Source organism: Condylura cristata, unplaced genomic scaffold, assembly GCF_000260355.1.
Source record: "Condylura cristata isolate star-nosed mole 26May11 unplaced genomic scaffold, ConCri1.0 scaffold00011, whole genome shotgun sequence".
In the NCBI taxonomy this organism is placed as follows: Eukaryota; Metazoa; Chordata; class Mammalia; order Eulipotyphla; family Talpidae; genus Condylura; species Condylura cristata.
In genome coordinates this window covers 53,572,428-53,595,757 of record NW_004567112.1, presented here as the reverse complement: position 1 = coordinate 53,595,757, position 23,330 = coordinate 53,572,428, and the positions used below count along the sequence as shown (strand labels likewise).

General features: G+C 35.5%; 1 protein-coding gene across 1 annotated transcript in view; it reads right to left on the bottom strand.

Annotated features, from left to right (window-relative positions):
- Positions 1-23,330, bottom strand: part of PTEN (phosphatase and tensin homolog) — a 92,332-nt gene that overhangs the window by 46,921 nt on the left and 22,081 nt on the right. Inside the window, exon 2 of the mRNA XM_004680895.2 lies at positions 18,742-18,826. Coding sequence (XP_004680952.1) covers positions 18,742-18,826 — 85 coding nt within the window. The remainder of the gene's footprint in view (positions 1-18,741; positions 18,827-23,330) is intronic.

Here is a 23,330-nt window from a genome sequence, read left to right as displayed (position 1 = left end):
CTTGAAAATGACATCAGATACACAGAGAACCACAAAAATTCAGTGGAAAAATTAATCAAAACACTAACAGTTCAGCAAAGAGGAAAGGGGAAGGAAAAATACTGAAATTAACAGGCAACTATAAATCAGACACATTCTGCAGGGGCAGGGGAGAAAGAGGGATCAACACAAGGTGGGAAAAAGCAGAAGGGGCTGTGGTGATGTTGCACAGGTGATTTAGTGGTGGAAATTTTATGTAACTACGGCTGAGAGGATAAAGCAAATATTGTACAAAAATGAACAATGATGTAAAATATATACAAGTAAATTTAAAAGTAAAAATGAATAAATAAAAACATGCCAAGGATATTCTCTAGCCATACAGGTAAAATAACTGGAAATCAGCTACAAAAAGAAAACAAGTATGAACATACACTGCAAGATTCCTTTAATGAAGGAATCTAAGAAGATATCAAAATTACCTTGAGACAAATGATAATGAGGACACTCTACCTTCCAAAATATATGGACACAGCAAAACCAGCACAAGGAAGGAAGTACATAGCAATACAGACTTACATTAAGAAACTAGAAAGGGCCCAAATAAGCAACCTTGTTGCTCATCTCCAGGAAGTAGAAAAAGAACAAAGAAAAAAAATCTAAAAGTCAGTAAAAGGAAAAAAATTTAAAAAGTCAGAGCAGAAGTAATAAAAATCAAAAAAGATAGTCCAAAAGCTCAATGACACAAAATCTGGTTCTTAAAAAAAAAACAAGTAAGGTAGACAAACACCTAGGCTCACTAAGAAAAAGAGAAAACTAAATAAATAGGTTCAAAAAGGAAAAGTTATACGACACTGAAGAAATTCAGGGGATAAGAGATTACCATGAATATTTACATGCAATCACATTCAACAAAATAGACAAGAGAGACAGGCTTTTATAATTTATACAATCATGTAAGACTGCTAGGAAAGAAATAGAAAACCTGGAAACAATCATAAGCAAGGAAATTGAAACAGTAATCAAAAATCTGCCCCCCCCACCCAAAAAAGGTTAGGACTATATGTCATTTAAAGCAAGTTCTACCAAACTTTTTTTTTTTTTAAAGATTTATTTGTGCATACAGAACTGGAGTATAGACTAGAGGTGCAGGGGCGGCAAGAGGATTTGCCAGAGACAGAGTGGGGAGCAAAACAGGCAGATCAGCGAAGTACACTGCTGAGGGGAGCAGCAGGCAAGTCAGGAGAGGTCACCTCCCAGGCTGGCGGGGATCGAACTCATGGGGAAGTGACTTTAGCTTCTTAGTGCTGTGCTTTAACCAGCTGTGCCACCAGGGAGGGCCCAGTTCTACCAAACTTTTAAAGATAAATGTATATCCTACTCATGCACTTTCAAAAAACTGTGAAAGGAATACTTCCAAATGTTTTATAAGGCCAACACTATGCTAATACCAAAACCAAAGACAATACAAGAATGGAGAAAAAAAAAATCTCCCTAATGAACAGAGATGCAAAATCCTCAAAAAAATCTACAAATCATTTCTACCCCTGGTGGTGCAAGGTCTATGAAGCTATCCACAGCCACTACAACACAGATTTTGATCTGAGGCCAGGGAGGAAACCCACATGCTGCAGCAGACTTCTGTCTCACCTACTGCACCCCTCAACAGTGTATATTAAGTTAGCCTGCCTGTTTAGTTTCCTACTCTATCTCTGGTGAATCCTCTCATCCCCTGCACCTCATTTTGTGTATGAAGAAATAAATCAATCTTTAAAGCAAAAAACAAAAGCTAATCCAACCATGCATTAAAAGAATTTATACCAGGAACACAAGAATGGTTCAATATCTGAAAATCAATCAATGTAATCTGCCACATCAATAAAAAGAAAAAACTACAGGACCATATCAAGAGATGCTGAGAAAGTATTTGACAAGATTCAACATCCACTTATGATTAAAACCCATGAAAATATTGGGTAACTGGAATATCCTTGTCCACTCTCATCACTACTATTCAAAAGTAGTTTTTATTAGAAGTCATAGGTAGAGCAATTAGGCAAGATAGAGCAATAAAAGGAATCCAAAATGGGGTTAAGTAAAGCTACCATTACTTGAAAATGACATCAGATACACAGAGAACCACAAAAATTCAGTGGAAAAATTAATCAAAACACTAACAGTTCAGCAAAGAGGAAAGGGGAAGGATGCAAAAAAAGAAAAAAAAACTCAGTTGGCTACTTATAAAAATTATGAAGGGGGGCCCCAAAAAGAATTAAGAAAGCTATCCCAATTACAATTTCACCCAAAAAAGTAATTAATTACCTGGGAATAAAACTAACAAAGGAGGTGAAAAATCCATATAAGGAAAACTTTATAAAACACTGTTAAATTACATACAAGAGACAGAGACGGGAAGATACTTCCTGCTCATGGAGAGGAAGAATCAACATTTTCAAAATGGCCACTCTACCCAAACCAATTTACAGATTTAGTGCAACTCCAACGTAAATGCAAATACCAACTGCATTCTTCAAAGAAACAAAGATAACTAAAATTCATATTGAACCATTTAAAAAAACCCAAAACCTTTTTTAGTCAGGAAGACTTAGCCTCCTGAAATAAAGATAGTCTCCTGACCTAAAAGGATGAAAATGAAGGTATCACACTTCTCCTCACCTAAAAGAATGAAAATGGGGGTATCACGCTTCTGGACCTCAAAATATACAATAAAGACATAATAATTTAAGTAGCATGATACCAGAACCAAAACAGACACAGAGACAAATGGAATAAAATTGAGAATCCAGAAATAAAATTTCACATTTATGGACAACGGATATACAACAAAAGAATGAAGTATTTACGAGGGAACAAGGAAAATACAGGGTTCTGGAGAAATTGGAATATCCCTGTGCAAAAGAATTATTTAAACTACATCACTATTTCACTCCATACACAAAAACCAACTCAAAATGGATAAAAGATTTGGAAATAAGAGCATATAGAAACTATGAAACAACAGAAGAAAACAGGCAAAACACTCCATGACAAACTTCATAAACATCTTTGCAGAATTATCCCCCAAAGCAAAGTAAGTAAAGAAAAAGATAAACTGGATTACATCAACCTGAAAAGCTTCTGTTGAGCAAAAGACACAGCAACTAAAACAAAGAGACCCTACTGAATGGGGAAAAAAAAAACTTGCATACCATGCATCTGACAAGAGACTGATACTGAAAATCTACAAAAAGCTCATACAACTCAACAAAAACAAAACAAAACAACCCAATCAAAAAAAGAGCAGAAGTACTAAGTAGATACTTCTCCAAAGAAGACAATGGATATGGCCAAAATGCATATGAAAAAACTGTTCATCATCACTTAGCACCAGGGTAATGCAAATCAAAGCCACAATTCCTATCAACTTACACGTTTGAAAAATGGCACCCTTGTCTATTGTTGATGAGTTTAGAATAGCCCAGCCTAAAGAAGTGTGGAGATTCCTCAAAACTAAAAGTAGATCTATCGTATGACCCAGCAATTCTGCTGTTAGCTATCTATCCAAAGAACACAAAAACACTTAAAAGGAAACCTGAACCCTTAAGTTTACTGAACCATTTGCAAGTCAAAAAAATGAAAACCATCTAAATGCCCCAAAATAAAGATGTGGTGTATTTACACAATGGAATACTACTCAGCAATCAAAAAATATAAACTTCATGCCATTTGTGACAACATGGATGGAACTGGAAGGGGTAATCCTAAATGAAGTGAATTACAAGGAGAAAGATAAGTATCAGATGGTTTCATTTATATGTGGAATACAGAGAAACCACACAAAAAACCAAACTTAAAACCAATCTCTGAGAGCTGACCATGTATCTGAGGCATACAAGAAGGAAGTAGGGGGTGGGGATAAAGCAGTGTTGGGGGTAGAGGAGAGCACACAGAAACCACGGTTACTTTTAGCTCCTGCATAATAATGCTTTCTCCTAAATAGAAAAACAAAAATAAGATTTTTATACTAAATTGTACTAAAATGATCTGTAACTCAAGGAAATCTCTCTCTCTAGAAGTAAAAAACTAAAGGCAAAAGAAATAAACAGAAAATGACAGTTAACTCAATGAAAAACATCGGCTATTAAAGATAATAAGAACTATGCCCTCCCTGGTGGCACAAAGGGTTAAAGTGTGTCACTGTGAAGCTATCCGCAGCAGCAGCCAGTGCAGCACTAATTCAGATGATCCACATGGTGTGGCAGACCTCTATGTCCTAGCAGATCAGTAGATCTGCCTGTTCTGTCCCCTGCTCTGTCTCTGGCAAATCCTCTCAACAACAACACCACCCCCTGCCACGCCTCTGGCCTGTACCCCAGTTCTTGTATGCATAAATTGGTAAATCTTTAAAAAAGATTATATGAACTAGAAACTTCAAACATTTCTCCAAAGTTGTACTGTTTTGCACTTTTACCAACATGGATGAGAGTTTCAATTAGTGGAAAAGCTTACAGGCCCTTAGCCCTTCAAGTTTTAGCCAGTAAATATGAAAAAGCATCTGGTTGGGTTTTAATTTTTATTTCCCTGATGACTGATTTTGAGTATCTTTTCATGTACATATTAACAACCTACATATCTTCTTTTGTAAAATTCATATCTATTGTTCCACATCATTTCTCCAAGTGAAGTATCCTGGCACCTTTGTCAAAAAATATGTACGTTGAGTTTTTCAGGAAATCTCCATTATAATTTATATATTTATGACCTAGCAACTCTACTCATAGATATTTAACCAACAGAACCATATGTCCACAAATGTCTTACACATGAATGCTCACAGCAACTTGTGTAAGAATGCTCATAGCAAGCAGTTCGTAATATGCCCAAACAGAAAATCACTCAAATCTGTACTAAAGTGAGAAACTTGGGTTTTTATACAACACAAGTAACACTGACCTGCAATATTATATTCCACATCATACAATAGAATACTACTTGGCATAAAAGGAAACAAATTACTAAAAGAAGTACTAACACAGACAAATATCAAGAATGCTGAGATTAAAGAAGTCAAACCCAGACAAGCACATACTAAATGACTGCATTTGTATGAAATTTTAGTGCAGGAAACACTATGTATATATTGCTGGTACCAGGGTTGGGGACTAACTGCAGAGAGACTAGAAAAAATGTTTTATGGTAATACCACTGTCCAAAATCTTGATTATGATGATATTTACATAGGTGTATGATGATATTTACATTGATATATATATATATATATATATATACATATGTGAAAAAACACTGAACTACGGACTTTGATAGACACTGTCGAATTTTACATCTAAATTGTACCTCAGTAAAAGTTGGCTTTTAAGAGTTAAATGACTACCAATTTGTAAGATGAACCCTACCTTTTAAAAATCTCAAATTTACTCTAATACCAGAGGTGGCAATAGAAATATTACATCAGTCTTAAGAATTAGAACTTTTTACAATGAGAAGCAAAACAGGACTGTATAGACTAGCACTGTCCAACAGAATTTTCCACAATGATTATGTTCCACATTTATACTGTACAACAGAGTACCCTCCAAGCCCCATAAAATGTGCTGAGTGCAAAAAAAGATAGAAATGTGACTAGGCAAGTGATAATAAATGAGTGTTTTTATTTTAAGTGACCTAAATTTAAACATAAATAGCCAGTAGCTTGTGGCTACATAATGAATAGCTCAAGTCTGAAAGATCCATTATGTATGAAAAAATTCAGTGGAATACAATCAAGATGTCATATAGTAAGGTAGTATAAGGTAGTGAAAGAAAGGTAGTGAATAGAACAAAAAATTGAAACAAAAAAAAAGGTAACGGTAACAACTGGTAGCTTCACAACTGTTAAAATAGCTGCTAAAAAGGTATTTTCAACTACATGCAGTTTTCTAATAAATTCAGGATATGCTTGATTAATTTTATTTTATTAACAGATTAACAAAATTAAGACGGGAACTACAACTCTGGACATATTTCAAAACAAGAATGAGGAACAAGTTTAGTGGAAATGCCAGGAAACAGGGAGAAAGTGTTCATATAATTTTAGAGTACACGTCAGACAAGGAAGGAAATACTGGCATAGTTAGATATGATACAGATCAGTAAAACGGATTTCAAACGCTTCATTTAAATAACAGGCTTTGAATTCATAACTCAGTATCTGAAAGGAAAGCTGTAGACTTTTAAAACTAAAATTCCATATAAACAATTACAAATTATTTAGTTTAAAAGACAAAAAGAGGAAAGAAAGGAATTATCTACAGCCAGTCAATAACTACACAGAATTTACCAACAAAGCTCAGATTCAAATATATCTAAAGAGGAGGAATAATCAGATAAATACAAGAGCAGCATATATAAAAATGATAAAAATAAAAGGCAGGCTCTTTAGAACAGGAGTAAATGTTTAGATTTAAAGGAGCAATGAGGCAGAATTCTAAAAGATAGTTACAAAATGCTAGAGGCAGGGGAAAAAGCAGGAACTAGTAAAATTCCTTTAACACTTAAATTTCTCTATCCAAGAGACTGTGCTCTGGGGTTCAGTTAACACTAGTGAGTGAATTACTACTGTGGATTAAAAGCATTTTCTATTTGCTATTTAAAGTAAGGTCATTTCTTAAAATGAGTATTTCTCAACAAATAGCTATCAGCAGAAAGGTCTTTACTATCCTGTGATTATATAAATTAGTAAAGGATATAGTTAACAATAATTCAAAACAGATAACCCACCAACCTGTCACAATTATTTGAATCTGGTAGTCATAAAATTCAAATGGCAAGAGAGGCAGGGTATTATAAAATTTTTGAAAAATTCTACTAGTTTTCCTTATAATTCAAAGAGTTCATAAAAAGACTAAGGGGAAAGAAAAATGAAAAAAAAAAAACTAAATTGAAAATACAGTCATTATACACATGCAAACCAGAGAAAATATGTGGTGAATTAAACATCATAACCGCAAATTACAATTGCAAATATCTTTAATTTGCAATTGAAGAAATGTAACCAAAAATCAAATTATAGCAAACTTAAAAAAACAAGTTTGATTGGGGGAGTGGGGGGAGTGGATAATAATAATGGACAACAACTAGATACCAGAGACATTTTACGGATTTATGGGGGTGGAGTGGGGGGTGGGATCAGAAATGGGGTGGGGGGGAAATACACTGGACTATGGTGATGGTACCCAGGTGATTTGACAATGGGAAGCCCACGGGGAATGCAACTAAGATGGGGAAAGGCACAAAATGATGTTAAAAAAAAAAAAAAGAAAGTTTGATAATAACCAGTTTGCCAAGGTTGAGAATGGTGAAAAACACTTAGACATGTTGGTACGAACATCTTTTGAGGCAAACTCTTTAAACCTGAACCAATTGGTCCTAGCAACGGCACAGCTAAGCGTTTACCTTTCTAGGCTACGACTGTAAAAGGATATCAAGGGGCCCTCCCTGGTGGCACAATGGGTTAAAGCACAGCACTATGAAGCTATTTCGCAGCCACAGCAGCAGAGTTCCATACCAGAGAAGCTGACCCATGTGGCACAGCAGACCTCTAATCAGCACCAATCAGGTGCTGAAGAAGCCTGCTGCTTCCCTCAGCAGTGTATTTCAGTAGATCTGCCTGTTTTGCTCCCCACTCTGTCTCCAGTGAATCCTCCTACCCCAACCCGCACTTCTAGTCTGAACCCTAATTCTTACATACATACATACATAAATCTTAAAAAAAAAAAAAAAGACATCAAGAATCAAGATCCAGAGTAAAAATGTTTATACAAATCTGTTTTCAATAGCAATACACTGGCTATAATCCAAATGTGTGTCAAAGCAGACTATATACTATGGTATGAACAGATAAAGAAATAAAAGAATTGTATATCCATGATGATAGGGAAATTCCATAATATTGTTAAATGAAAAAAAAAGCAGTTTGTAGAAGTGAGGCAGTAAGTCCCCATTTATTTTCATAGAAGCTGAGAATAAAATGTAAAACTAAAAAAAATGAAAATTTTCATTGTAAATATTGTTGAAGAGAGATCTGAGGATAAGTACGAAAAATAGTGGGGAAATATCTGTCATAGTTAACCTGCTAACTATACAAATATGAATCCAATTTAGAAATACTCCCCTCTTCATCCTTCTCTTATCATACATGCTAGCACCAATCAGGTCTTTCTGCTATGGACACTGAATCTACACAGTGAGAGATACAGAGGAGTAACAGATTATTCAGAGAGCTCTCCATAGGAGTCAAAAGTTTATGAGCAGTCACCAGTAACCAGTAATGACAGCAGTACGGAGGACAGTAAGTGTCCAAGCTTTTGACCAGGTCTTGCTTCCCCTACCCTCAGAAAACCTTCCAAGACTGATTCTCTAACTAATATTTCTTCAAAAAATAAAAATCTATTTTGATTAAGTTAGTCACTTTGCAATGTAAAACCAAGAACCTGACTTCTTTCTTTCATAGCACTTTCCTAGGGTTCTTTCTTTTAATTGAGAGCTGGTAAAATTTTACTATTTTGTACATTCCCTTTTATATCTGAATGTGGGCAAAGTGAGACTGTCAAGAAAATAAATAATTTAAATAAAATAAAAAGTTACAGCATTTTTAAAGGGGAGGGGGAGGATAAGTTCTCTCAAAGAACTTGAATATTACTTAGGGAAACATTCACCATGGCTGCACCTCCCACTTCTTCCTCTCCGCCCAAGGATTTCATGCCCTCAACTGGCTCATTGCCTTAAAAGTTTGACACAATGGAAAGACGGAAAAAAGCCAGAAAATAGCACTTTTAAAAGGGAAATGGGAAAAGCCAACTGTAGATACTTGGAAAGTAGAAACTAAAAATGTAGATAGACTATGGCAGTGAAGTATAGAAGTATAGAAGACAAATGTTTCTAACACAACTTTACTTCAAATCAAATAATCTCAATATATAAAAACCTAAAGTCCTTAAAGCAGTTCTGGGCATAAATATTGTCATTTTTTTTTTTTTAAGTTTTACTTGTCTCAACAACCCCCTAAGAAATATTTCTAAATAAGCAATCAAAACACATTTTAAAATTAAATGTTTTGTCAAAATAATATATAAATGTAATTCAAATTATATTATCTGTAATAAAAAATTAAGTCAATGGAAGATGGCAGAGGAAAAAGCACCAGGAAACCATCTTCCCATCTAGATAAAAATTGTACTAGCATAATCTGTAACTAGCTGGGGACTCTGGAGTCTTCTAGGAATCTGCATCTTCTAGAAGACTTACATAAAATATCAGTTCAATTCAGTCAATTTTGACTTTCAGTATGACAGAAACTACCTACTCCTCACCATCACCACCATTACTCTCACCCAACAAACATCTATGCATGTATTTCTAAAGTTGCCTGTACCAGTTTGTGGGACCTTGTGCTCTTGTGCTCCAAACATCAGAGATCTATATTCTGTTCACTGGCTATTGTTTTTTAAATACGGGATACTGATGCAGGTTGCCAATGTTACAATCCTCACTGACAGAAATAGCTTCTCCAGGTTTTAAGATCTGGAGACTGGGCCTTTTTGTCCCCCCCACCCCCCCATTTGGAATCCAGAGATATAACATTCATGTGTAGTTGTTTTTTGCATGAACATAAGTTTTCCACTCCTTTGAAAAGTATCAAGGACAACTGTTTTATTGCATGGTAAACTTTTGTTTAGTTTTGTATGAAACCACCAACTGTCTTCCAAAGTGGCTGTAATATTTTATATACTAGGTTTCTCCTATATTGCCATAATGATAGCAACAGAGTTTATGGATGCAGCATACTGGATGATTCTACCAACACCACATTCTGGAAAGCCAGAAAAAACATTAGTTGCCAGAGGTTTGAAGGAAGAAAAATAGGTGAAGCACAGATCACTTAAGGGCACTGAAACTATACTGTTCTATAATGATGTACTATACGCCAATATAAACTTGTCCAAACTCACTGAATCCACCATACCAAGAGTGAATTCTAATATAAAATATAGTCTGGGGATGGTAATGACATGTTAATGTGAGTTCATCAGTATATATATACCACTCTGAGGGAAGGCTACATATATGTGAGAACTGGGGGCATATGGTAAACCTCTGTACCTTCTGCTAAATAAAATTGTGACCTAAAATGACTCTAAAAAATAGTCCATTAAGAACACTCCACAATTAATATTATATACAATGGTAAAAGACTGAAAGTTTTGGGGCCTCACTGGTGACACAAAGGATTAAATCTCAGTACTAGGACATTATCCACAGCCACTGTAGCATGAGTTTAATTCCTCGCCAGGGAGGTGACCCACATGGTCCAGCAGACCTCTCCTGTTTTGCCTGCTGCTCCCTTCAGCAGTGTATTTCAGTAGATCCACCTGTTCTGCTCCCACTGTCTCTGGTGAATCCTCTTACCCCCCCTAAACACACATCCCTGGCCTGACCCCAGTTCTTGTATGCATAAATAAATCAATCTTTCAAAAAAGATAGTTTCTTTGAAGATCAAGAACAAGACAGAAGGGCTGCTTTCGCCACCTCTTTTTAACATAGTATTAAATGTTCAAGTTGGGGTTAACTAGTCAAGAAGGTAAAAGGCATAAAATTGGAAAGGAAATAGCAAAATTATTTGTAGATGTCATTATCCCATCTATGAAGCAAACTATAAAGATTCTGTGCAAAAATTATTAAAATTAATAAATTCAGGAAAGCAGCACATTATAAAATTAACATGCAAAAATCAATTGGGTCTTACACGGTAATGATGAACAATCCAAACTGGAAAATTAAGACAACAACTCTATTTTCTACAGCATCAAAAAGTATAAAATATACAGGAATAACCAAGAAGGTTACATACTTGTACACATAAAATACTAAAAACACTAACAAATCATAATACTAAAAATACTAGCAAATTTGTATCTCATAAAAGATTAATAGCAGGAATATATAAAGAACTACTAAAAATTCAACAACCAAAGGCTCCATCCAATTCAGAAATAGGGAAAAGCACTTGAATAGACATTTTTCTAAAGATAGACATGAAAAAATCTACATCTCTCACCATAGGGAAATGCAAATTAAACCCACAGAGACACTGCCCTCACCCATTAAGATGCTATTATCACACAAAAAAAGTGAAAAACTCAGAAAGTATAGAAATGTGAAATATTTGTGCCTGGTCGGTGGGACTGTAAAATACTTTAACCACTGTAGAAAGCTTCATGGTATTCTATTAACTCAGCAGAACTCAAACACAGAATATCACATTCAATCCAACAATTGTACTGTGGGGTGTAAACCACATGAATTTTGAGTAGGGATTTAAACAGACACTGTTACCCTCATGATATGTCAACATAACATGTAACAGTAAAAAGGTAGAAGCAAGGGCCTCCCTGGTGGTGCAAGGGGTCAAAGTACAGCACGATGGAGCTATCCACAGCCACTGCAGCACAGATTTTGATCAAAGGCCAGGAAGGTGACCAACATGGTGCAACAGACCTCTCCTGTCTTGCCCACTGCTCCCCTCAATAGTGTTACAGTCAACCTGCCTGTTCTGCTCCCCACTCTCCTGTCTGTAGTGAGTCCTCTTACCCCTAGCACCTTTGAACTGTACCCCAGTTCTTGTATGCATAAATCTTTAAAAAAAAAAAAAAAAGGTAGCAACACAAATGTTCTCAAAAGATGAACAGATAAACAGAATGTGGTATATACATTATGATACAAGGTCAAATTTCAACATGTCACAACGTAAGTGAACCCTGAAGACTTTATGCTTTGTGAAGTCAGTAACAAATATGTATGTGTTGTATGATCCAATTTGAATATGGTAACTAGACTTATCAAATACAGACAGACAAAAACAGAATAGTTGGTTGCCACAAGGTGAGAGAAGGGGGTCACTGTTTAATGGGCATAATGTTTCAGTAGAGAAACATTTGGTAGTGGTGGTATGTGACTGTACATAAGGCCATTGAACATGTAAAAATGGGTTGAAAGAATAAATAAATAGGCCCTTCCTGATGGTGTAGCGGGTTGAAACAGTAAGAAGCTAAAGCCACTTCAATGTGAGTTCTATCCCCATCGGCCCCGGAGTGATCCACATGGCGCGGCAGACCTCTCCTGACCTGCCTGCTGCTCCCCTCAGCAGTGTACTTCATCAGTCTGCCTGTTCTGCTCCCCACTCTGTCTCTAGTGAATTCTCTCACTACCCCTGCACCTCTGGCCTGTACCCCAGTTCTGTAGGCATAAAAAATAAATCTTTAAAAAAAAATAATAAATTTTATCTTTAGTGTATTCTCAGTATAGTTTAAAAAATTACTCCTTTCTAGCTGTGCTGATCATCTAGCCTTTATTCCTGCTTCTACCCCCAAAGCATCCAACCTCATCTATTTGGATTCTTTTTCCTGATATTTCATTCAGCTTTCCTATATAATAGGCATAGAGCTATTTCCTATAGATTTAACAATTACCTATATATGTATGCAATGGTAGGGAAAGCTTAGAAAACCAGCAGCACCACAAACATGTCTCCCTTTTTTAGTCATGCTTAAATGACAACATCACAATGTTAGTTAAATAAGTAGGTATTAATATTTGTTTCCTGTTCTTATATTCATCTATTTTTCTAAGAATCTAATGCATTTTCCCAAACAATATCCACTCATCATTTCAAATTGTCTTTCCCTGAAACCCTCTGTCTACCACTCCAGTCAGAACTGGCTGGCTGTCAAGTAGAGGCTCAATTATCATCCTGGAATTTCACTTTGTGGCTTCAGAGTTGAATCCTGTATTTATTAAACACCTTCTCTTTTCTTTCATTATCTATTCCAGTGTTTTATTGGAACACATCTTCTAGTAACCTCCTAAAAAATGCTGCATGAAGTTTTTTTTTTTTTAGTACCAACGGTGCCTTTTTTTCCTAGTTTCATACTTGATTGAGTTTTGGCTGGAGACAATGGCTAACACAGAAGCTTTAAAGTGTTCTTCCACCATCTTCTATTTTTAATTCTATTGCCAATATACCTCTATCTATCTATCTATGTAGATACATATGTATGAAGTCCTAAAGATATTTTCTCGTGCAGTAGTACCAGAAAATGCCTTCCTTGATGGCTTCCCACACTTATGTGTAGATCAACAAGGTAGTAGGTTAAAAGGACCACAGACTAGAGTAGTTTCTAGTTTCTATGCTCCATTATACAGCATTATATAGTTATTAAGGATCAGTTATGGAATCTGAGAGATTGGGAATCAATACTCAGTTTCACTGAGGTACTTGGGAAAGTTAACTTCTTAAAAACCATCTATGAAATGAGGATAGACTTACTGTCTAGATCTAATAAGATGACACAATTAAACTGTTTATACAACAACTACACATGTATATAAATAAATGTACAATGTTACCAAGTAGTAAAATCACAAAGATTGGGTTGGTATAGATAATCCATCAAGGCTCTGCTAAGTGTAAAGAAATAAAACTAAAGGTGTAAGAGGTAGGGCCCTCCCTGGAGGTGCAACCCATTAGGATGCAGCACTGCACGCTAGCCAGAGCCACCTCAATGGGTGTTTGATCCCAGGCCCCAGAGGTGATCAAGGCACAGCAGACCTCTCCTGTCTGCCTTTTGCTCCCCTCAGCAGTGTACTTCATCTATCTGCTACTTTGCTCCCCACTCTGTATATGGTGAATCCTCTCTCTCTGCCCCTGCACCTCTCGCTTGTACCCCAGTTTTATGTATGCATAAATAAACATTTAAAAATAAAAATAAAAAACACTGTAGGTGCTAAATGTTACTAAGTGTACATATTAAAATGGCTAATTTTAAGTAAATAAGATAACCTCAGTAAAGAAATAAAAAGAAAATAGGAAACAAATATGAGGGAAGAAGCCAAAAGTTGGTGCAAAGAGGAACGGAACTCTGCTCTAAATTACTTTGAAGCTTTCCTCTAAATAATCTCAACTAGAATTTGTAATACAGTTGCTTGGTAAAAAAGCATAAAGTATACAGACAATGGTTTGTTGTTGTTTTTTAATAAAATCATTATGTATCTAAAGACTGAGCGCTAATGTTTATAATAAAATGGGAATTTTCCCACATCTAAAGTCTTTCTAATAAAAAATGAAGGAAGTGACTTCCTAGTGATTCAGAGTAGAAGAAAATATTGTTATATGCATTCCTTTTTAATTTTTAACATTTCCCAAATTGGGACATTTCCTGCATGGGACACTTTTTAGAGATGTTATTTGGTATACTAAAAGAGAAAAAAGGGGGAGATATGGAGAGGAGTAAAAGGATAAAAGGAAAGTAACATATAGGAATTAAATCTTGGGGCAGTTACAATGCACACTGTAGCACATTAAAGGTTCTGCAGTAAGAAAGTTCACCTCTATTTAAACCTTCATTTTTCTGATTTATTAGGGGAATTTTCAAGCCACATCTATTAAATACATGATGCATCAATTCTGTAACAACACTGTGCAGCAACAACAAAATGTCTTTTCCTACATAAGGGGGAAGTCATAGGAAACATGTGAAACTACGGAAGGGTAATTTTAAGTACTCCCTAAACATCCCAAAAGACAGCAAATACCACTAGAAAGTTGTTCACATAGAACATATAAAAATATTTTTTCATATCTTCTTTCAATCAAAAAGCAGAAACTACCAATTATTACTATTGTCTCTAATATAATATAGTGTGAGTCAAGCAAGGAAATTAATCATTTATATACTTAAGACAAGTATTCCCTTGTATTGGTTGATTCTAATAAAAAAATACTTAGGAATTATTTATTTTCTTGCTAGTTCAGAGGAAAGACTACATCTTCCTCCACAAATCAATTGTTAAATCCTTTCTAGGATTAAGGTAAGTGGGAAGAGCAACAGAAGCCATCAAAGCTATACTGGTCATGTACATACCCTTAAGGAAGGGAAGGAGAGAAACAGGCAGGGAAAGGGAAGGAAAAACAGCGCAGCATAGCTATTACATTCAGTTGATAAGTCTTCATTTTATATGCTATTATCTTTACTATTACCACAACCAGTTGACTAAAGCAACCACTGGCTAAGTAACAATACATAAACATTTATTTTGTAAAAGCAAACTTGAAACTCTTCAAGCTAGATAAAATAAACTAGCTACACTGAAACATTGGTTACTGATTACAAACATAATGTATGAATCAGTCAGAGGCATAAAAGCAGGGGTTATAAAGTCTAAACATGACAGATCAAGACACTTCTCAACACAGTACTTTCTCCATGAAATTATAATATTATGTTTTCATAAACAAATGTATAGAGCCAGAAACTAGACTTTAGCGATTAACCTAAAAATGATCATCCTACCTACCTCAATGACTAATTCACAAAAGAAACTACTTCACATTTAAAAGTGACAACTAACAAATAACACAATAGGTTAATTTACCACAAGGGTACTTTTACAGCCAGAGAGATAAATTATACTCTATACCGAGCACTATCACTCTTTCTTCATATATTAATCCAACTTGATTAGATGGGATTAGATGATAGGTGTTTGAATGCAGAATTATAGTAACACAAAGGAAATCACCTTGTAGAATATTCCATTTAGGTCATAAAGAGATCTGTAAACATTTTGCATCACAGCTGAGAATACACGTCTTATGACTGACTGTCCTACTGATTACCCAGATTCTCAACTCTCTTGATTCAAAGCATAATTCTGTCATTCTTTTATCTAACACCCCACTGAATTTTCTACAAATGCACTTTATCAATGACTAAGCTATAGCAAACTGTTGCTTTGCATGAGATCTGCAGAGGAAGTACCATTCCACACTACCCTGCCTAAACTGTGAAATGTAAATTCGTTTTTCATTGAGAAGGTCTTAAATAATACCTCTGACAGTCTCAAGTGCCACCTATAATTGTGGTAGAGTAAGTACAAAGAAGCAGTTTTAGATGTGTTTGTAGATACTGAAATTTAATTATCAATATAATATAAACACTATACAAAACCAACTACACACAATTCAACAGCTGACCCTTCATATTCACAAGCTTCTGCATCCACTACTTTAACCAATCACAAATGGATATATTATATGTAATTAAGTCTGCAATGATTGCAGCTGTACTGGAGAAGTAGCGCACTGTTTTTCCCATCATTATTACCAAACAATTTAATAACTATTTACATTATATAGGTGTAAGTACTGTAGAGATTTTTAAAGTATATGGGAGGATATGTGTGTACGTTACATGCAAATACATACCATTTTATTACATAAAGGACTGGTTGAACACCTACAGATTTTGGTATCCACGGAATGGGGAACTAATTAATACCCTCCAAATATTAAGGGACAAATGTACTGGAAAAATGGTTCAAAGCAGTGCCCTCCCCAATAGCACAATGGGTTAAAGCCTCAGCACTATGAAGCTATCCACAGACACGGCAATTCAATTAACTGGCCACAGAGGTGACACACATGGAGGTGACACACAAGGCATGGGGGACCAACCTCTCCTGGCCCACCGTTGCTCCCTTCAGGAGTGTATTTCAGTACATCTGCTGGTTCTGCTCCCCATTCTGTCTCTGATGGATCCTCCCACCCCCCTGTACTTCTGGGTCTATAACCCAGTTCAATGTGCATAAATACATAAATCTTAAAAAAAAAAAAGAACTAATGATTTTTTTAAAGGCTCAAAGCAAACTGCTAAAAACTAACCACTTAGGAAAGTTGATATCCTAATACAATATTATAAAATGATTCTACATCTGCATAATGCTTTAAAAAGTGCTTATTCCACCTGTTGTAACATTTAATGCTGGCCAAATATTTAAATTGAAAGTCTCCAAGAAAAATATTTATGAGGGCCCTCCCTGGTGGCGCAGCGGGTTAAACCACAGCACTAAGAAGCTTAAGCCATTTCCGCATGAGTTCGATCCCCGCCTGCCCCGGAGGTGACCACATGGTGCGGCAGACCTCTCCTGACCCGCCCGCTGCTCCCCTCAGCAGTGTACTTCGTTGATCTGCCTGTTCTGTTCCCCACTCTGTCTCTGGTGAAGCCTCTCACCACCCATGAGCCTCTGGCCTGTACCCCAGTTCTGTATGCATAAATAAATAAATCTTTAAAAAAAAATTTATGAAAGAAGGCAAAGAGAATACTTCAGATTTTACTGTTACAAGAATACTTTATATTTTACTTTTAAAAATAATGAAATGAAAAAAAAATAATGATGAAATGTTCTGACAATTTTCAGTTAGTATAGTCATATACATTCTTTTGAAATCAAAAAATATATTAATAATTTTACACAGTAGACAAACTCTTAAAATATATCATGTACTCTCTGTCATAAACATTTTATTCAAATGAATCTTGATGTGCAAAATTATATGCAAATTATAAAATAAACAAAATGAGGGCCACCCTGGTGGCACAAAAAGTTAAAGTGCAGCACTACACTATCAAGCTAGAGGCAGCCAGGGAGGTGACATGGTGCAGCAGACCTCTCCTGTCTCAACCACAGCTCCCCTCAGCAGTGTATTTCAGTCAGTTTACCTGTTCTGCTCCCCACTCTGACTCTATTGAATCCTCTCACCCTTTCCCCACCCCTCTGACCTATACCTCAGTTTTTATATGCATAACTCCTTTTTTAATAAAAGAAAAATAGACAAATGACTAGGTCCTTGTACCAAATATGTCTTCGGATGCTCAGTACATTTATGCCCCAATACAAACTGCTTTATATAAAAATACATGGTATAAAATTAAGTCATCTATGCCTTAGGATGAATAAAGGTAAGTGAACAAATCATTAAAAGACTTTAAACTTAAACCCCAATTGTGAAGTAAAAGATTAAAAAAATCATATTGTAGGGCCTCCCTGGCGGCACAGGGGTTAATATGTCTCAGCGCTATCAATCTATAGTCAGCCACTGCAGCACATGTTCGATCCCTGGCCAGGGAGCTATCCCACATGGCACAGACCTCCCCTGTTTCACCCACTGCTACCTTCAGCAGTGTTTTTCAAAAAGATCTGCCTGCTCTGCTCCCCACTCTGTCTGCTGAGCCCTCTCAAATCCCCACTCCTCCTCTGGCTTACATTCCAGTTCTCGTATGCATAAATAAATTTTTTTTTAATTTTAATATAGGGCCTTCCTTGGTGGTTCAACAGGTTAAAGTGCAGCACTATGAAGTTACGTGCAGCCAATGCAGCACAGACTCCAATGAGGCCAGGAAGGTGACCCACAGGGCACAGCAGACTTCTCCTACCCACCTGCTACTCCCCTCAGCAGTGTATTTCAGTCGGTTCGCCTTTCTGGTTCCCCACTCATCTCTGGTGAATCCTCTCACCCCCACCTCTGGCCTGTACCCCAGTTCTTGTATTCATAAATAAGTAAATCTTTTTTTTTAAAAAATCATATTATAATAGGACACATGAATTAATACAGTTAAAAGGCATTTTATGGAGTCCATAAAATCGTATCACATATATCTGATTATGCAATAACTCAGTTTTTATCAAGTTGTATCCTATTAAGGTCCATTAGATACAATAATGGTGATGCAGTTAGAGTACTAATATAATAACAATAAAGTTTATATCAAAATTCCATCTTTTATATAGCTTAGCAATCTTTTTTAAATAAAAATGCAACATGAATATATATCACATCAACATTTAAAATAGAAAATTAAGTGCTCTTACCTTACTACATCGTCGATATTGTTCCTGTATACGCCTTCAAGTCTTTCTGCAGGAAACCCCATAGCAATAATGTTTGGATAAATATCTGTACATTTAAATTAAGGAAATATCTGAAACATGCAACAATAGTATAAGTACACATTTTAAACATTAGCTGATTATAGAAAGCAAGTTTTATCCTCCATCACAGATACACTTAAAAAATGTTGTCAAGTGTATCTACCTGTAAAAACCCATTAACTGCAAACACAATCTAAAATACAAATGTCAAAATGTTTAAACCTTTCACTTCATGCATAAAATATGCACCTATCATAAAAAGTGACTTCTATATTTACAGTAGTTAGATGTAGATGAAAGAAACTATGATCTCAAGCATAAGTCATAGAAATAAAGTATCTTGAGGATCAAAAAAAGGCTGTATCACTTCTCATTTTTACTATTATAAAAGGCAGATACAAGGTCAAGATGTTAGATTAGGAACTGGTTATGCCTTCTACTAATTGCTGATTAACAACTATCCAACCTCTCTAAACTTCAATTTCCTATTAATATGATGATTAGAACAAGACAACCACTAAGACCTCTTTCAGTCCCTGTTACTTAATACTAAACAGAGGTGGGTAAAAACCTGTTCTTATTTCCTATCAAAGTAATACATACAGAGGTGGGTAAAAACCTGTTCTTATTTCCTATCAAAGTAATAAATATTCAGCATGCCCATTATATTCACTTAAGTTATACACACTAGTTGACATAAAAAAATTTTATGTCAAGAATTTGGCAAATTATAAAAATTCATCATGAAATATGTCACAAAGAAAAAGAAAAATACTGGAGCGTTTCACTTTTAAGAGGTATACAGGAAAACCAAACAAGGGGGGGGAGATAAAACTAGCAAGCAAATTATAAATTGGAGACAAACAAACAACAGGGGAGGGAAAAGCACAAGAAAATATAGTGATAGTTCACAGGTGACCTGGTGGTAGGAATTTTATGTGGATTATACCTGACAGGAAAAATCAAACATTATACAAAAATGAACAACTATACAACTATGTAGGGCCTCCCTGGTGGCACAGTTGCTAAAGTCTAAAGTCTGATGTTTTATATACATATATATATATATATACACACACACATACACATATATACACATACACGTATATTTAATAAAATTCACCAATAAGCTACATTTCTGTTTACTTTGTCCAACATACTAGATACCAATTTTTCTTGAGTTTTGTCAATCTTATCTAATCTCATGATTTTCTGACATAGACCTTTCACTCTTGAGCAAATAAATCCACCTAATGCCTGCATTCATGACCAGGAAGCTCCCACCTGTCTCAACCACTGGGCCCCGAATCAGTGTATTTCAGTAGATTCACCTGTTCTACTCCCCACTCTGTCTCTGGTGAATATTCTCTTTGTTCCCCCCATACCCACCGCACATCTGGCCTAAGCCCCAGTTCCTGTATTCATAAACAAATAAAAATAAATATTTTCCTGGGCCCTCCCTGGTGATGCAACAGGTTAAAGTACAGCACTATGAAGCTATCCACAGTCACTGCAGCACAAGTTTGATCCCCGGCCAGGAAGCTGACCCATATGGCAAGGCAGACCTCTCCTGTTTACTTGCTACTCCCCTCAGCAGTATATTTCAGTAGATCTGCCTGTTCTGCTCCCCATTCTGTCTCTGGTGAATCCTCTCACCACCTACACCTGAGGCCTATACCCCAATTCTTATATTCATAAATATTTTTTTAAAAAAACAAAATATAAATCTTTTCCCAAAATGATTTAAGGTATTTATTTTGATATTGTCATTTAAGAGATTAACTGAGTATGTTAAATTCATCTATAAAATCACTATATTCTAATTAGACCTATCAACAGAGTATCTTAAGGAAGGAAAATGCACAATAGTGTATATAGTAAACTACTTTTTATATGGCTAAATATTTACATTTTTCCAAATTTTGACACCTCTCCCAGCCCTGTACATACATGTGAATATGCACATGCACTGAGAAACTAACAAAAATGATTGCCTCATAAATAAGGAAAGTGGAAGTGAGACCAGCATAGCTGGAGATAGTAGGATTGTTCTGATCTTATAGAAGTTTTCTTTTAAATCTCATCTGTTGAAAACAATCAGAACAAGTAAACCTAATTTCATACCAACCTGGTGACCAGAAGAATTTATTTCGCAGGTATTGGACAATGCAACTTTACTATACTTATTAGTAAGGATGTATTCTAAGTATAAAAAGAATTGCCAAATTTTAAACTTCTGATTGTTTTTAAATATCAGTATTGATAATATAAAACATTTTTCTTTATATTGTAGGGGAGGCAATGAATTATACTAATTAAGATGTATAACTGTTAAAGAGCTACAATTATAAAATTAAGATTTCAAGTAAAAAATATTAATTGAAAATATCAGTATAAACTCATGTTCATAAAAAAAAATCTGTTTTCTAGGTCTTTTCACTGAAATGGTCTTAAAGCATGTCACCTTGGCAGCAAAACTCTTCCAGAACCCAGATTTCAACATACTGAAAGGTATAAACTGCCTTGGAAAAAACAGCCAATGCCAAGTCTAAGGCTGACAAGGTACAAGTTAGCCTGGAATATGTCTGTGGAGACGGTGTTTAGAGAAAACATTAAGGATATTCTAATAACTAAAGCTGTAACAATCTAAGTACCAGGGGAGGAAAAAATAAATGATAGTTAATTATAAAACCAAAAACCCTGAATAAAATATATACAAGTCTCTAAAGAAAAAACTCAAAACATAAGTTAGAAACTAAGGAAACAAAAATATCCTTTTAACTTTTTTTTTTAAAGTGTCCACTTCAAAAATTGTTTACTTTAAAAACTGGTTAAGGGAAAGACTTAAGTGTCATGCTTTACCTGGAGGAACTGGATACCAGGGCAAACAAACAGCCCCAGTTCTTTTTGACAAGTCTTAATAAAATTTTTACTAATTTTTACAATTTTTACAAATGCTATTAAAACCAATAGATGAATGGGTAAAAAGGAACTAAACATACTTACAGAGCTAAAGTAATACCTGACAAAATACTTTCTAATATAAAGAGACAGATAGAATTGAATGATGGGCAAATAAGATTGCCATCACCCAAGTTCAGTAGTCAATCTCAGCATCATCAAGAAAAATCAGTCAGACTTCACAAAATTCAAAGATGATGTGTCAGTTTTTAATCTGACAAAGTATCCTCTATGAAAGCCAAGTTATCCTCCAGAAAATCCAACAAATATATAAAGTTCAATGGAACAAGCTAAATGACATCACAACAAAGTAATCTAGACAAAGATTACTAGACACAGGTCTAAAGAACAAAAAAATCCAGTCTCTTTAATAAAAGAGATGTTTTTAAAAGTCAAGTACAGGGACTCTCCCTGGTGGCGCAACAGATTAAAACACAGCACTATGAAGCTATTCGCAACCACCACAGCACAAGTTCAATCGCCAGACAAGAAGGTGACCCACATGATGCTACAGACCTCTTCGGATTCACTTGCTGCTTCCCTCAGCAGAATATTTCAGTAGATCTGCCTATTCCGCCCCCCAATGTGTCTCTGGTGAATCTTCTCATCCCCTCCTTCCACCTCTGGCCTGTACTCCACTGTTTGTATGCATAAATAAATCTTTTTAAAAATAAAATAAAGTATATTCTCTAAGATGGGGAGGAGAGGAATAGTAGCTATTCTTGATTTCAAAAGGAATTAAAGGTTTTAACAGCCAAGTTCACAGTTAAAAACGCTGTTCTAGGTACTGTTTTTGGCAAACCACTGTAAAACACTTCTTTAATTCAACAAGAGAATTGAATGAGATGAAAACTCATTGAAATGGAAAAATAGTTGTGCTTAACTGATAAAAAGATTTCAAACAAGATCAGAGTATGGTATCATTTGAGCAAAAACTACACACATCCAATATAGACAAAAAGGGTACAAATTAAGGTACTACAAGTAATAATGTCCAAGTAATTAAGTATTTACTATGTGCCAGGAACAATTTTTGTTACTAAGGATGCATGATTCATCCACAACCTGAAAACGTTCCTCTATTAGTAGAGTCCAAAAGAAAACTACCAGGGCTGTCATTTTTAACAGCACAAGAATACCTGGCATCTATTCTTCACAAGTAAGAAAGTAGCCTTTCCTAGAATTTAGCTTTTCTTCAATTATCAAAATGCTTTAGGGTATTATGTCAATTGGTCAGGGGGAAAATGCAAGAGAAAAAGCAGAATCAAGAATACTAACAATGTAACTCCTAAAAGGGAATAATTTTTTTTTTTAATTCTCATTAAGAGTTCAGGCATAAGAAAATGGGAAAGAACAACCAGAAAGCAATGGGACAGCAAATAGCAGTAAGAAATCCATAGTGGCAGTTGCCACCAACCAGGAATTGCTAACCTAAAAAATCATGAAGACCATTTATTCAAAAATATAAACTGAGGCCCTCCCTGGTGGTGCAGGGGGTTAAAGCACTGCACAAAGAAGCTTAAGCCACTTCCGCATGAGTTCGATTCCCGCCTGCCCCCGGAGGAGAC